Source organism: Oculina patagonica, chromosome 8, assembly GCF_052425735.1.
Source record: "Oculina patagonica isolate OP01 chromosome 8, crgOcupat, whole genome shotgun sequence".
Taxonomy (NCBI): Eukaryota; Metazoa; Cnidaria; class Anthozoa; order Scleractinia; family Oculinidae; genus Oculina; species Oculina patagonica.
The window spans coordinates 20,113,633-20,130,945 of NC_135765.1; the positions used below are offsets into that span (position 1 = coordinate 20,113,633).

The following is a 17,313-nucleotide window of genomic DNA, read 5'->3' on the forward strand; positions in this document are numbered from 1 at the left end:
AAAAGGTATATAGCTGAGAATAAACAACTTTATTTACTTCAGAGACATTTATCTTGATGGCAACTTCTTGGAATGTGAAGGAGTGATTGAACTCATCAAGCTCTTTGCTGACACTGCAGAAATGGAAGCTATTGAGCGAGCTGAACAAAAGGAAGCAGCGAATACTGACACAAACACATTGAATGTACCAGGTGTAGCATCTGCTATGTCATCAGTATCAAGGCCAGCATCTTCGGTTTCCATTAAAAGTAAACCAGCAAGGTGGGTTCAAGTTGCTAGGTAAACTGTCAATCAAATGTGTATTAAGTCAAAATTGAACAATTTACCCCTGGCATTTTTTTTTTCAAGTAGACCTTATCACTTAAACTTATACAAATGAACAGAATTGATTACTGTGGAATTATTTATGGGCTTTGACCTTTGACCCTGGTAGATCGTTTTTTAATGTTTAAAAGCTATATTTCTTACCAGAATGTTTAAGAAGAAATCTATATTGTTGTAGAGGCTTGATCGAGCTGCATGCTTTGGATTTATCTTATGAACTACAAATTGACTTTAATTACCTTTAGGTATTAGATATGCTTAAGAAAAAAATCTAAATGGACGTAAAAGCTTTCAAGCTTTCTCACTTCTATCTCCACTCCTTACATCATCACACATCTACAAAATCCTGCGAAAACAAGATAAACTTATGAGGTTTTCGTTCGCACAAATCAATAGATCAATTGATTGATGAATATTTAATGAGACACAGAAAAAATTTTGCGAAGGCAAGGTGCCCTGCGGAACATATAAAGAATTTCTTAAAGTCTAAAACCAGGTCACTTCTCGGCAACTTTGTCGCGGCAGCACCCAAGCGTATCCTGCAAAACTCGCGTTGACGAAGTTCCTGGCAAGAAACCTCTTGTTTTAGACTCTCTATGCCGCCAGGCTCAAAACTACCTCGATTTGTGCACGTTTTTCCAAGCGAAAGCCCTAAAAAAAAAAGAAAAAAAACGATGCTGTAAACTTACGGGTATTCAGACTTAATGATGTCCTTCAACCACTTGGAAGCAGCACTTACGCTAAAACTAACCAAAGGCTTCAAATGATTTTCAGGAACAAACAGCCATTTTTTTTTTCTCTTTCCTCTCACGTGACGCCTATCAGGTGACATCGCGTCCCAATGTGTTCAGTCCAGTCCTTTTCTTAAAGCGAATCCTCAAAATGGTGGATAGGAACTAAAATCATGGCTCTGACACGTTTTTCAACCTCCCCGGACAGTTAAATAACGCTAGAAGGAAAGATTTACACGCGATGTGTCAAAAAACTCATGCTGCTGGCTGACTGTGGAGAACGTAAGCTTTGCAAAACGCCTTTGTTCTTTGCATATGTAATTTCTAAAAAACGAAGCTAGATTCAGCGAATTTGAATACAGATCAATGTTAAGCACACGTAAACGAACTTGCCTGCGAAATTTGGAGTTGTTTGTGACAATAGTCCATTTTACAGTTGCCTGCTCAGTGACCTGGCCTTTGAATGGAAGTGAGGCTGGAGGTGACCTTGTTTTGATACAGACCTCACTGCTTTTGTTGTGTTAATCATGTTGTTTTGATGCAAACTAGTTTGCATTTACATAATAAAGCAGAGGGGTTTGTATCAATGCAAGGTCACCTCCAGCCTCACTACCATTCAAAGGCCAGGTCACACTGCAGGCAACTGTAAAATGGACTATTTTCAATTTGGCCGAAACACAAAGTGCGTCTCTTGCGCTCAGGCCTTCAATTATAACAGAAGACTTCGGTACACTTCAGTGCTTAAAGCAATACCACTACCGGTCAGCTATTAAAGTTGCTTTAATTTTACATAAAGTTTTCTGTAATTGCAAAGGACTATTAAACCGATTTATTGACAGAATGAAGGAAAATTAAAACATCAACAAAAAACTAATTAACCTTTATTCCATGTGGGAAGCTGTTCAAGTATGTAAGCTTTAAGCACAGCATTCAACCGCCATTCATGGATTTCTCATGGCGTCGTTAAACTATTCAACATTGGACAAACACTAACATCTTTCGAGAACTCTTCAAATCAGACTTTCTACTTCAAGCTTGTTTAACCCATTTAAATGTTTTGAGAAGTAAACAATATTTGGTGGATTTTTTCTCACTGTACATTTATAATTTAGTCAAACTGCTCCTGTTGTTTTGGGCGTTGAGATTTAAAAAGGTTTCAGATAAGACCAAAATACAGCAGCTCATACCCATATAGGTTATATATGGCAGTATTCTCCCAAATGCTGTAAACAACCATTTGATACAAAGTCGTGAAAGCTTTATAATATTCCAGTCCAATTAATTATTATCGTCATTACAGTCGTTTCCGTCTCAGGGTCTCTTCTCTGCCTGTCCGTTATTGTTATATTTTTGTGAGGACCACAAGTTTATCAGTTTGATTACTGTCAGGTGTCACCCTCGTTAAATAAAGTCCTACTTACTTACTTACTTACTTACTTACTTACTTCTTCTTACTTACTTACTTACTTACTTACTTACTTACTTACTTACTTCTACTTACTTTTTCTTACTTCTACTTACTTCCTACTTACTTACTTACTTACTTACTTACTTACTTACTTACTTACTTACTTACTTACTTACCTACTTACTTACCTACTTACTTACTTACTTACTTACTTACTTACTTACCTACTTACCTACTTACTTACTTACCTACCTACTTACCTACTTACTTACTTACTTACCTACTTACTTACTTACTTACTTACTTACTTACTTACTTACTTACTTACTTACTTACTTACTTACTTACTTACTTACTCTTTCTACCATTTTTCTCCTAGTCTCTTTATGCCTGCCTCTTCAATGTTAACCTCAGGGGTCCAAGTTAGTGGTTTCCTGGTGGGGTGGCCATTAACAATCTCAGCACATGAAGCACCCTTCATTTTCTTCAAGCTACAAATTTGGACAAAACTGTTCAGATGTTGTCATTAATCAGCATTGATTTCCCCATTCGCCTCTAACTCTAATCAATCTTTCTATAAAGCGTTTTATGTCAACATATAAGTGCCATATTACCATTTATAACATGCCATAGAAAATACAGCCAATCAGAATACAGGAAAGCCATTGTATATTGGACGGTATTCAACCCAACCTTCCCATCGTGCACTGGGATCTTATTCTCGATGAAATTTAGTAAGCGTATTTTCTATGGCATTGTATAAAATAGTTACACAACACTTTCTCGTGGTATACTCAACAATTATTTGCTGAAGGCAAAGTGAATCTCGGCGAATATTCGCCGAGATTCATTGAGGCTAGGGCGAATAATTTTTTTAGTCTAATTTGCAGAGGTAAATATCAAGAACTATAAAATAAAGAACTAAAACACGGAAACAACAAACACAAGTGCTCGCTTGAATACACGTAAACAATAAAACGGCCAATTCTAGACAATTGTGTAAATTGTGTAAATCCTCTTGAAATGAGTAGAGTAGCTCTGATCTGAAGAGAGCTGAGTAATTTTTTGTCAATTGATCTGCCATCGATTTTCTTGTGAAAGCGTGCGACCTCCAAAACCACCGTCCTTAGCACCAATTCTAATGCCTTGAGAACCATCTCTTGAAAATATTTTTGGTTCAAAAGCCTTGGTAGCCATTTTCAAAATTCCAACTGTTTTGAATACTCCGGACTTGACGTGATTTCTTTCGAATGAACAAAAATTTCATTCATCAAATGCCGCCATGTTTACTTGCCTGGATGGCAAAGTTGGTGTGGTTTAGTAACCAAGCCCTGAAATGTTATATTCACCTCCAAACGAGGTGAATATAACGTCATAAACCAGAGCTTCTTGACCAATCAGAATGTCACATTCTTATATTCACCTCTTGAAATTAGACTAATATGGAATATCCCACTTGTCATTTGTATTTTCTTCGTATACACACGCGCCTAAAGGCTCGTGTGTATACCAAGAAAATACAAGTGACTCGTGGGATATTCCATAGTATACCACTCGAAAGCGTTGCATAACTAGTATGTACAGCCATACTCACAAAGCTCAATACTTGATCTATAACTTTGTAATTTGGAGTATATTTTAAGCCCAACTCCTTTGCATTTATTTCTGTGTGTGGTATTTAATTTATGATAGTGCAAGATCTCGCTTATCTTCCACTGGCAAAAAAGGAAAGAAAGGTAAAAAGAAGAAAAGTGGAAAGAAAAAAAAGGAGCCACCCCCTCCACCAGCAGTTGGTCCTTGGATCCAGAAACTTCACTTGTTAAACAATGGCATTGATGCTCATGGACCAGGCTCAAATCTTGGACCAGTTATGTGTATGAAAATGTTTAGAAAGTAAGTACAGATAGTATAACTAATAATAATAATAATAAATAATAAATAATATTTTAAGAGGAGGCCTCCAATCACCTAAGGGGTGGTTAGGAGGGTCCTCTGAGAAAATAAATGTTAAACATTAAAATACATTAAAATCTAAAATACAATAAAAAGACAAAACCCATGTTGTATGCTAACTAAGATTAAAAACTAGGACAAGAATTAAGAACTACTAACTAAGGTTAAAAATGGGAAATAAAAGATCTTAAAATCTAAAAGGAAGTACAAATGTCACAGATCTAAAATATAAAATAACTACCTACTCCTAAAAAAATAATTAAAATAGTTTCTATAACATTATATAACATTGTGCAACTAAAAATATTTGTTCATAGTCTAAAATGTTTATCCAGTAAGAACTTTGTAATAAACTGCAAAAAAGATGCAATGTTTATAATATTTGGCTATTAATTGGCCGTGTGGCGTGTTGTGTGATGTTTTCTTTTATCTTGATGAGGTTTTTCGAGTTGTTTCTAAATGGCACAAAGGAACCTTGCTAATTCTATTTCCTTTTAAAAGAACTGGAGGTTTCGCTTTCATATGTCAAGATTCGCACAATGTTAAAAGTGCCTGCCTATGTATTCCTGGGTATGCTAATTGGCATTCAATTCATGGAACAGAACACATACTGTAAAGAAATAAATTCACTCTCAGTTTTGTATAAAACAGATTTTAATGAGTCACTGAATCGAAAACATCTTTAGTTTTTGTACTAAATAACTTTTTCCAAATTTCAATAAAACACTAAAGAAATACATTAAAAAAAGAAAAAAATCCATTAACTGGTTAACTATTTCATTATGATATTGATTTGTAGATTGATTACACATTCAGAAGGCTTACAGGAACTTGATTTAGATGATAACCTGATTGGTGACCTGGGAGGAAGAGAGATCCTTGAGGCACTGATGGACAGAAAAGAAGGTAAGGCTGACAGGTCAATCATATTGTGATGTGAACTAGTTTCATGTAGCGAGATCCTCTGTATTTCCCTGTGTTGTTATTATTTAGTGAATCGCTAAACGAGGCAAGCTTTTGATAACGTACAATTTTACCATAGATGATGCTAGCAACAAAAGAAACTCCTAAACAAGAGTGTTTGTTTTATTTATTTTACTATATTTTGTCTCTATTGATTTTTAGCTGGGTTGAATTCCATTAAAATCAACGTAACCCATCGTATGAACTCAACCACATTTGCTGCTGTCAACAAGCTCGGGTCAGGTCTAAAGAAGAAAGGGAAAAAAAAGAAAGGAAAACCAGGCAAGGTAATCAAGTGCATATTAAACAGTCACGACTTTATCATAGCAAACTACAGGGTGTCTGGAAAGTACAGGCTCTTTTTTGGAACAAAAGAAAAATTGCTTTCCAAACTGTTGTATCTTAGAAGGCCTTGCAAGTATAAGTATTATGTGGGGTCCGGTCCATTTCCCAAGTCAAGTGGGTCTTTGTTTTAAGGACTGTATCGCTGTATGTCATGTCAATAATGCTCCAGGGAATTTCCTCTGGTTTAAGCTCCGGTGAATTTCCAGGCCACTCGTCCAAATTGATCCATTTGGGGAAGCTTCTCCGGCACCATGTCTAACAAGCTGGGGCAGTGTGGACAGGTACTCTATCTTGTAAGAAGGTTATTCTCCTAAGCTGGGGCAGTGTGGAAAGGTACTCTATCTTGTAAGAAGGTTGTTCTCCTAAGCTGGGGCGGTGTGGACAGGTACTCTATCTTGTAAGAAGGTTATTCTCCTAAGCTGGGGCAGTGTGGACAGGTACTTTATCTTGTAAGAAGGTTATTCTCCTAAGCTGGGGCAGTGTGGACAGGTACTCTATCTTGTAAGAAGGTTATTCTCCTAAGCTGGGGCGGTGTGGACAGGTACTCTATCTTGTAAGAAGGTTATTTTCCTAAGCTGGGGCAGTGTGGACAGGTACTCTATCTTGTAAGAAGGTTATTCTCCTAAGCTGGGGCAGTGTGGACAGGTACTCTATCTTGTAAGAAGGTTATTCTCCTAAGCTGGGGCAGTGTGGACAGGTACTCTATCTTGTAAGAAGGTTATTCTCCTAAGCTGGGGCAGTATGGACAGGTACTCTATCTTTTAAGAAGGTTATTCTCCTAAGCTGGGGCAGTGTGGACAGGTACTGTATCTTGTAAGAAGGTTATTCTCCTAAGCTGGGGCAGTGTGGTCAGGTACTCTATCTTGTATGAAGGTTGTTCTCCTAAGCTGGGGCAGTGTGGACAGGTACTGTATCTTGTAAGAAGGTTATTCTCCTAAGCTGGGGCAGTGTGGTCAGGTACTCTATCTTGTATGAAGGTTATTCTCCTAAGCTGGGGCAGTGTGGACAGGTACTGTATCTTGTAAGAAGGTTTTTCTCCTAAGCTGGGGCAGTGTGGTCAGGTACTCTATCTTGTATGAAGGTTGTTCTCCTAAGCTGGGTGGTGTGGACAGGTACTCCATCTTGTAAGAAGGTTATTCTCCTAAGCTGGGGCAGTGTGGACAGGTACTCTATCTTGTAAGAAGGTTATTCTCCTAAGCTGGGGCAGTGTGGACAGGTACTCTATCTTATAAGAAGGTTATTCTCCTAAGCTGGGGCAGTGTGGACAGGTACTCTATCTTGTAAGAAGGTTATTCTCTTAAGCTGAGGCGGTGTGGACAGGTACTCTATCTTGTGAGAAGGTTTTTCTCCTAAGCTGGGGCGGTGTGGACAGGTACTCTATCTTGTAAGAAGGTTGTATGCTTAAGCTGGGGCAGTGTGGACAGGTACTCTACCTTGTAAGAAGGTTATTCTCCTAAGCTGGGGCGGTGTGGACAGGAACTCTATCTTGTAAGAAGGTTATTCTCCTAAGCTGGGGCAGTGTGGACAGGTACTCTATCTTATAAGAAGGTTATTTTCCTAAGCTGGGGCAGTGTGGACAGGTACTCTATCTTGTAAGAAGGTTGTTCTTCTAAGCTGGGGCAGTGTGGACAGGTACTCTATCTTGTAAGAAGGTTGTTCTCCTAAGCTGGGGCAGTGTGGACAGGTACTCTATCTTGTAAGAAGGTTATTCTCCTAAGCTGGGGCGGTGTGGACAGGTACTCTATCTTATAAGAAGGTTGTTCTCCTAAGCTGGGGCAGTGTGGCAGGTAGTCTATCTTGTAAGAAGGTTATTCTCCTAAGCTGGGGCGGTGTGGCAGGTACTCTATCTTATAAGAAGGTTGTTCTCCTAAGCTGGGGCAGTGTGACAGGTACTTTATCTTGTAAGAAGGTTATTCTCCTAAGCTGGGGCTGTGTGGGCAGGTACTCTATCTTGTAAGAAGGTTGTTCTCCTAAGCTGGGGCAGTGTTGACAGGTACTCTATCTTGTAAGAAGGTTGTTCTCCTAAGCTGGGGCAGTGTGGACAGGTACTCTATCTTGTAAGAAGGTTATTCTCCTAAGCTGGGCTGTGTGGGCAGGTACTCTATCTTGTAAGTAGTGTAACGAAAAGTTTTAGGGCTGTAGAGCGCTTTTGCCAACACTGAGCTTGGCAAATATGGAACTTGACGGGATGAATACTTCGCGTGGGCGCGAGACGGAATTGGTGAGCAAACAGGGTTTTGCTAACGAAGGCTTGAACGGCACGGGAACGGGGAATAGCTTGGTAGAGCTAACCGCTTTGCAGCCGGCACTCGTTACGTATGCCAGAAGTACAGAGACCTTGCTCTTTAGCCTTAGCGGACGATAACACAGCAGAAAACCATGCAACTTCTTCGGAACTCAGCAAATCTTCTTTATTGTAGGTTAAACTTCGATGATACTTGACACTAACTCATGGTATATCTCTCGAGGTAATCCTCATAGTCTTTAAGGTAATCAAGGTAATCGATAAGCTATAGTTTACGCGTTACTTATATACTAACTTAGGTAAATACAGTTGTCTTTCGCTATTGAGTTCTTATACAAAAGAGATCTTATTGTACATGAATGAAAGTTAGTTTTTCATGCGAGCGATTTATGTATTTTCCAGAATATAGTATTTTCATTGGTTAAGTTGTAATTAAAAATCCAGATTAACTTTTAGGCCGTTTACCTTGAGGAATATAATGCGAGAATAAAAGGTTACTTTTGAAATGCAAAATCTATTATGTTTATGAATAGGTTGAGCTACTAAACTATTTGCAAAGTCTGGACAGATGTTCCTTTGAGATCTTTTCCTAATGTAAACTTTGTACTGAACTTATTGTATCATAAAATTACTACCACTGAATTGTATTGTATCGTTAACCATATTTGGAACGAAGGTCAAGATTTCAGATAGAATGGTATTTTATGTGCAATTCACAAGTATTTTCTGGTTTTGAGGTATTTTCTGAGTTCGTTTCCTTATACTTAGATAGGGGTCTTATTCCTATCGTGACACCCCCCACCTTAAATTGAAAACCTCCTGGTTTTCGCAAATTTGCAAAATGGTTATTGATGAAGAATTTGATTTGAAAGCAAGACAATTGTGAAGTTATGTATATATTTTTTCACTATTTCAATAAATTGGAGGTCAAACTATATAACGTGCATATGTTGAATAATTCGACGTTTTTAACGTAAATACGGCTGAACTTGGTATCATTTAAAACGGCTGGATTAGTTCGAAATAATCTGTTGGAACTGAACTATTACTTGAGAAGGATGATATAACTATTCTATACTTATTGGAAAGACATCACTGGAAACAAGTCGGCTATATCGTAAAAAGACTTGCATTGAAGGACTGTGGCGGGAACTCGCCGAAGGATACTTGACTTATGATATGCCATAATGATTAGCGTTCTTTTTCTCAGTGTTAATTCTTGTATGGAATTCCGGTCCTGTCGTTTTCCGTCAAGATGGGCGTTTTCGTTAAATATCTTGTGATTGATATCGTTATCCTGGTTGCATCTTGTGATGAGCCTCATTGAGCACTACAGAGCTGGGTAGGGACGTGTGTTCTTTTAGGCGGACAGGTGTGAGTACAGACAGCAACTGTGGACTTGGAACTGGACTAGCTTGGACGTTATCCAGTGAACATTCGCTGTGGACACTTGAAGAATCTGGACAGATGTAGACTGCGGTGCTGGTGTTGCTTTTGGTCGATGATTTCAGGTCCTGACCTCTAGCATGTCCATGAGGGGACATCAACAGCAAAATGATGAGGAATTTAAGAAAGAAGATAGCTGTCTTCTTACACTGTAGAATAAATGGACCACGAGCAAAGTTGGAAAAGGTCGGTGCTGGTTTGTCGTCATTTTGTCGTTGACTGGTTTGAACTGTTAAAGTGGCCAAAGGTCGTGCATGTGTTGCTTTTAGAGACAACGCGATGGCGTGAGCGTTGTCAAGTTTAAGTGTTCCGTCTGCAAAATTAATAATCGCATTATTGGTCAATAGGAAATCTCGACCAAGAACAGCGTTGGTAGTCATATTTTCTATAACGTGGAACTGACAGGGAAATTCTCTTCCGTTGAATGACAAGGGTACTTCGATCTTTCCAGCTGTCGGTAGTTTCTCGCCACTAACTGTATCCACTCGTGAATAAGTGCTTGGGACGATGATGGATGAGGTCCCTTCGGGAAAGGCTTCCTGTAAGAATGCGGCGTCTATTACGGAGATACAGGCTCCTGAATCAACTAAGAGGTCAACGGGACAACCAAGTATGTGAGCTGTGACGAAGGCATTACGTTGCTGCCGTTCATAAGAAAGACTCGCGTTTGGAGATTTTGTAGACGTTCGATCTTGTTCTTCCCGTGCTGGCTTCTTTTGTGGGGCAGTGTCGTGGTGCACTTTCGCCTTAGCTGTTCGGTTTGTTTCCAGTTTTGAGTTGCTACTTTCTGGTGAGGTCAGCTTTTCATATGCCAGATTTTCTTCATTCACGGTAGGAATTACAGTCTTGTTCTTCATGTTACTGGGCCTGTCTGTGGTACAGACTTCTATTCGAACAACCAACTCTTGGTTGCTGTTGGTTCGAAGGGATTTTACAGAGGCAGCTTTGGCATGATGTTTGGAAATGGCGACAAGGTCCGTCTTAATTTCACTTGGTTGCTTCTCGTTTGCATTCGTCTCAGATGGACTGCTGACTGTGATGGTATCAATAGTGCTAATAGTTGGAACTTCTGAACTTTCAGGTGAGTTTGATATCGGGTGGCTTCGTCTAGCATAGTAAACTGGTTCAACTTGCTCATTCTGGGTATTCGGATCGCTGGAAGGCTGATTAGGCGAAGGGACAACTTGCTCAAAGGCAGCAATTCTGGGCTCGTTTTTTTGAGTGTTGCTGTTAGTGTAAACCGCTTGGGGCTGGCGATAGTTTGGACTCTGTTGGAATCGGTGAAAACAATTTTCTGTCACGTGACCAACTTTTCCACAAATGCCACAAAGGGATCTTCGGGATGCATAAGTACGCATAAATCCATCCATGCGGGCTTGCATTCTGCGAATTTCCTCTAATGCACGGGATAAGTCAGGGTTGACATTTGGTGATGCTCTGTTTCTGTCGTAGTTTTTAGCGGTTCTTTCTCTCTGAGGTTGAAAGTCTCTCTGGGCAGCCTTTAATTGGCGATTTTCTTCTCGTAAACGCTGAATTTCGCTGTTGTTTGTACTGTCGCGGTTAAAGCCCTCTCTTGGTGTGGGTTGGTAGGCTGCGATAGCCTGAGTTCCAGAAATAATGTTATGGAGATGGTGCATTTGTTGCTGTAAATTGGCGAACTGTTCAGCTTCTGAGGGCTGTGTCAACATCGGCTGAAATGCGGCGATTTTACTCTCCATAGGGTTTTGAGGTGAGGTCTGAATTTCCTGCGGCTTTTGCTCTATTCGGGACATTATTTTTTCAATGTTTTTCTCAAGCTTGTCCATTCTGGTGTTGTCTGAGCTTGTGGTAGGCTTTGCGTTCTGAACAAGACGTGAAATATCTTCTTCTCGTCTCTGTTGCAATGATTGTTGGATGGAATAGATTAATCTTGCAGTATCTTCGGCCGCTGCATAAGTCTTGGGTTCCTTCTTTAAAACGTCAGCTTGAATATCGGCGCGTAAACCTTGAATAAGATAGCTTAGTTTGTCCTCATCACGTAAATCTAGGCAGCTAAATTTCCCGTTTAAATCTGCGAGAAAGTTTTCAATGGACTCGGTAGGTCCTTGGCGTCTAGTGGAGAGTGCTTGGCGGAGTCTGAGATGGCGATGTGCAGGAGAAAAACGTTCCTTTAGTGCTTCCTTAAGTGCATCGTAGGAAGCTTGCACTGTGTTGGAGAGGTTGTAATAAAACGATTCTGCTGGGCCAGATAGGTGTAAGGCCAACTGAACGGCTGCTTGATCGCTGTCTGGGTGTATTTTTCTATTAGAAAGGTAAAGAGCAAAGCGTTGTAACCAGCGGTCGACATTTTCGTTTTCTCGTCCGTGAAATGGAGTAGGTTTGGCCACTGTAGACTCGGCCACAGTAGGGATTTGTAACGAAGCTTGTGCTACTTCAAGTTGTCTGCACATTTGGCGTTGAAGGTTGACCATTTGTCGTTGAAGATCGGTCATCTCGTCTGAATCCATTGTAAGATTGTTTAAACTTGCTTGACTAGAATTGATCGGCGAGCCAGGAGATATAGAGGCAATTTTTCCTTTATCGGTATGTCCTTTTCCTGTTTCTATTTCAGTGGGTATAGGAACTGTCTTTTGACGGGACAAGGAGGGTAAAAGAGGTGTTGTTTCGTCCTCGTCTTGTTCAGACTCGTTCTCTGAACTACTATTTCCTTCGTCGAGGTCTGGTGTAGTACTACGGGACGAGCTTTCCTCTGGAATAGAAACGGCGTGAAGGGCCGTGGAGGGACTGGGTTGTCCGGTATGGGTGGCGGGTAGAAAACTCGTGGATGGACTAGATTGTCCGGCCTGGGTGGCGGGTAAAAAACTCGTGGATGGACTGGATTGTCCGGCCTGGGTGGCGGGTAAAAAACTCGTGGATGGACTGGATTGTCCGGCCTGGGTGGCGGTTTCTTGGTTGAGTTGACGTAAATATTCTTGTTGTAAAATACTGGGCGAAGCTGGACTATTTCTGCTGGGCGATACGCTTGGTTCGTGGACGGTTTCCGTGTTGTCTTGGCGATGACAGGCACAACGGCAAATTCCGGTGTTGGAATCAAAATATCCCGGTGGACAAAAACAATCTGGGTTGTGGACGATTTGTTGACTTTTCTTTTTTCCTGAGCTGGTAAGGGCTTTTATTCTTCGACGGAGATTATATCGACTAGTTCGTTTACCTTTGGTCATTCGCACAACAGGCGAACAGGCACAATGTTCCGTAATAAAATATTGTTATCGTACAATAACAAAGTTCTATCTTCGGCTAAAAAGCACGATAGATTTTAAATAAATTCAACAAAGTTCTTGTATGTAAACGAACAGGGTTCGTGGATAAACACGCAATTTCGAAGTGACTGCGTGGATAAATACGAGGTGTAGAACTCTCGTTAAATAACTTCAAGTGGAAATAAAACAACGAATACTCGGAAAGTTTTAGTTTCCGAGGGATTACCTTGAATTATTCGTTGAGTTCCTTTGTGTGGTCGGTTTTCTGTCCTCGTTGATCGTCTTAAGAGCTGAAAGAACGTCTCGGGTTCGAACACCGCTGTAACGATACGTTTTATGGCTATCGGGCGTTATTTGCTTGTGCTTGAAACTCTCGACGGGTGAATGGACGATTGGTTCGGGGCAGTGTTGACAGGTACTCTATCTTGTAAGAAGGTTGTTCTCCTAAGCTGGGGCAGTGTGGACAGGTACTCTATCTTGTAAGAAGGTTGTTCTCCTAAGCTGGGGCGGTGTGGACAGGTACCCTATCTTGTAAGAAGGTTATTCTCCTATTGGAGCTACACAACTTTCTTTTCGCCGATTTTTCTGCAGAACATAGGTTGCTATTTACTCTGGCTCCCAGTGAGATTTCAAATTAAGTTTTAAATTCGTTTAATAACATTTATAAGGCCGTTAAGGCTTTGGTAGTGGTGTTGCTGGTTGTGGTAGTGGTTATAGTGGTAGTGTACGTTGTGGAAGTGGTAATAGCAGTTATTTGAACTAAAAAAGAAAAGAACTGAACGTTTTGCACAATGTCTTGGCCCGTGAAGCCATGTATCTTCTGAAGGGATACTCGCGAGGGCACTTAAAAACGATACCACCATAAAAGGCATCAATGTAGGTGAGAAAGAAATTAAAGTTTCTCTATATGCAGATGATACCACTGTTTTTGTACGTGACCTGGATTCTGTTGACCACCTGCTAACTCTACTTGATAAGTTCAAAAACCTCTCCGGCTTAGAAATTAACACCACAAAGACTGAAGGAATGTGGCTTGGCCAATGGAAAAATAATGCCGAAACTCCTTTTGGCTTCCGCTGGCCGCGGGACCCAATAAAAGCTCTTGGTATTTTCTTTTCTTATGACACAAATAAAACTAACGAGTTAAACTTTGCAGAGAAAATTCGAAACTTAGAAAAGACGCTTAACAGTTGGAAAAGAAGAAATTTAACACTTTACGGGAAAATAAACATTGTTAAAACTTTCGGACTTTCTAAATTAATCTATAACGCCTCTGTTCTTGTTATCCCAGAAAAATTTATCAAAGAGATCGAGAAATTAATATTCAACTTTATTTGGGATGGAAAACCCGCAAAGATAAAAAAATCAACTATCATCGGTGAGAAAAAACACGGCGGACTCAAGATGACTGACTTTGACATAATGAACAAAGCTTTAAAATTCGCTTGGATACCACGTTTGCAAACCAGAACTGACGCATCCTGGAAGATTATCCCCGAGATTGCGTTGGAAAATTATGGAGGACTGTCTTTTCTGACACACTGCAATTATGATATCAATTCCCTGCAACTTAACCGCCTCCCAAGTTTCTATCACGAAGTCTTAAAACATTGGCAAAGCACAAAACAACCTTTTCAAAACGTTACATCTCCACACAATGAAATAATTTGGAATAACCGCAACATAAAAATCGAAGGCAAAACACCTTTTTATAAAAACTGGTTCGAAAAAAATATTCTACGTATTAAAGACCTTCTTCAAGACGACGGTAATTTCCTTTCTTTTAATCAATTCTCCGAAAAATTTCATCTTGAAACACCTTTCACTTTATATTTTGGATTGATAAATTGCATTCCGTCGAATTGGAAATTAGCAATAAAAAGAAATCCCCGGCAAATGCCGGAAAATGAAAATACAACTAATCAAATCTCTACCAAAACCGTCTACTCCGTTATGATAAAAAACGCCTTTTTACCCCCCACCGCTGAAGGCAAAATCTTAAGGTATGGTTTTAATCCAGCAAACATAAACAGAGTTTATGAATTACCTTTCCAGATAAAAAATGACATTAAGATATCAATGTTTCAATTCAAGATTATTCATAATATTCTTCCAACAAAGGTTAGCCTTTTTAAGGCCAAAATATCGGATAATGACATATGCCCTCAATGTCTCACTGACAGACATTCTTTAGATCACATGTTTTTGCACTGTCCTTCAACTTTAGCTTTTTGGAATTTATTTCAAAATTGGTGGTCCAGCAAAACTAAAGAAAATATTACCTTATTAAACTCTATGATTTTATATGGAATTTTTGACAACAAGATTCACATGTACGCTTTAAACTACACGCTTCTTATTGCTAAGTACTCCATATACTGTAAAAGCTTACACGACGAAAAATTATGTTTCAACAGCTTTCTCGCACTATTAATGGACAAACTTAATATACAAAGAGAAATTGCCATACAAAATAACAGTCTTAATAAGTTCAATCAAACATACGGAAATCTCTTGTAATTTTTTTTTTCTTTTATATTTTTTCCTTTTTTTTTCTCTGTGCATTATTCTTTTTTTTTTAAACTAAATTCTTTTGTCGTAATTTGTTTTTTTTTTTTCATTGTAACTAAATATGATAGTTATATGCATTGTTCATAAAATTATAATCTCAAGTAGCTAATCTCAATATCCTGTAAAACGCATCTGTTATATGTACGCTGTATGGTCTACTGTAACTTAATCTTGTAAATACTATCAACACTAATAAATAAAAATAAATAAAAAATAAAATCTTCTGAAGGGAAATCGAGTAGCGTATTTTCACAGTGTTTATTCCAAACTTGGCAAGAACAAATTAAACAACAACAAAGACATGGCACGCAGCAGGGCCAATAAGGAAAAAAAAGACAAACAATTTCAAAGGAAAATATACACCTGATAACGTATCATGTGTCGTACACCCTTAACCGTGCTTCGTTCAATTGGGTGTACACTTGATAGCCTTGATTGATATGCTGAAGGACTTCTCACACCCCATACAAAGCAATGGCCATTTAAGGATGGTGTTTAGGTTGCTTGAGTATTCAAAAAACCTTTTCCCGAGGAATAAAAAGTCTTACGAAAAGTAAAAGTAATATTTTTGTTCTTATTAAATGACTATTATCAAACGTGACAGATCGTCCCAGTGAGAGCCTGTTTGCAGGCTGGGCAATGCGTTGTGGCTATGATCGATTTGAAACGCTCTTCGTGGTATGTCTGGCAGTACCTGTGGTGAATTACCATTGACACAACTGCAATACAGTATCTTTGTCCTTCGCTTGGAATTCAACGAATCACACCAAGTTAATTCGTATCCATATTCCTGTCTGCCATTATTAGACGATATGGTACTGAGCAAGGCTTCAGTGTTGGTAAAAAAATTATTAGATTCTCGAAAATCTGTATCCCATGCATTATTTTCTCCTTCGCGTACTCGAGGGCGAGTATAATTCTTTAAGGCGAGTTTAAAGCTTCGTGCGTTTCATCTTCGCGCCAGTTTCTGTCTCCAGCTTATCAAGCAGTACCACTGTTTTATGCATCGGCTTTGTCTTCAGCCCATCACATACTTGAACACGATCCCCGAGGTTAGACAGTTTATATCAGTGTGATTAACCACTGGGGAGAGGAGGAGAAGGAGGAGGAAGTAATAGCCATATGCACACATTATAGGCCTCAACCTCGTTCCCAGGGCTTTTCCCTTGGTGATTTGGAACGGGTCACCAAGGGAAAAGCCCTGGGAACGAGGTTGTATAGGCCTTTCATTTGAAAAGGAACAGATAAACAAGTTAAAACTACATTTGAGGTTATATAACATCACACCATCTTTCCACTGCCCCCCCCCCCTCCCCTCCGTCTCCCCGAAGGTTATAAAAAAACCTTGACCCACTAATGACTCACAATTTCGGTCTGATTTTCAAAACTACAGGGATTAATTGTTTTGTTCTGTTTTGTTTTGTCCATAGAAACGAATTTAGATCGAGCAGAGCCTGTCATCAGTCTAGCGAGTTATCCACTAAAGAGGGAATGAAGTTGATTTATTTTATTTTATTGATATTTGTATAGAATTAAAAATAAAGGTGACAATAACAACTGGAATTACAATTACAACGAGAAATACTGTTACTAATTACACTACTTATAAAGAGAATACTTTATAATTTGTAGTTAAGTATGTAATATGTAATTAATTAGAGAGGGCCATATTGTAAACTACTGGGCCACCAGTATAATAAGATACTGCAATATCACAGCGACAAACCGATGAGTGGTGCCGGATCTATTGAAGACCTGGATCAGTAACTTAGTTGAAACGGAAAATATAGACGGCAAACTGATCCTGACGGCTAAAGCGGTCAAAAATAAACAAAGTGGATCAAAAGAAAAAAACTAGAATATATAAACTTTGCCCTATATTTCAGTTTGCAAAACAAACCTTCCTCAGGGGCTGGGCGGAGAAAAATCAAAGTCTCTTCGAGATACCGACTTTTTTTGCATGAAGTATGAGTCGAAGGTTTACCCTGTGCATTGTTCTTCGAACTTATCATTACGGTTGCTTTGTAGTTTAGTTTAACAATTTCCTATCTTCGCGGAGGAAATGCAGCCATATAATTTTGTCAAAAA

The 17,313-nt window shown here is 39.3% G+C and overlaps 1 protein-coding gene across 1 annotated transcript in view; it reads left to right on the top strand.

Moving 5' to 3' along the window:
• Nucleotides 1–16,948, top strand: part of LOC144662188 (uncharacterized) — a 36,586-nt gene extending 19,638 nt beyond the window's left edge. The window contains exons 7-11 of the mRNA XM_078522948.1: nt 43–261; nt 4,156–4,356; nt 5,216–5,322; nt 5,542–5,666; nt 16,656–16,948. Coding sequence (XP_078379074.1) covers nt 43–261; nt 4,156–4,356; nt 5,216–5,322; nt 5,542–5,666; nt 16,656–16,667 — 664 coding nt within the window. The 3' untranslated portion in view covers nt 16,668–16,948. The remainder of the gene's footprint in view (nt 1–42; nt 262–4,155; nt 4,357–5,215; nt 5,323–5,541; nt 5,667–16,655) is intronic.
• The last annotated feature ends 365 nt before the right edge of the window (nt 16,949–17,313 follow it).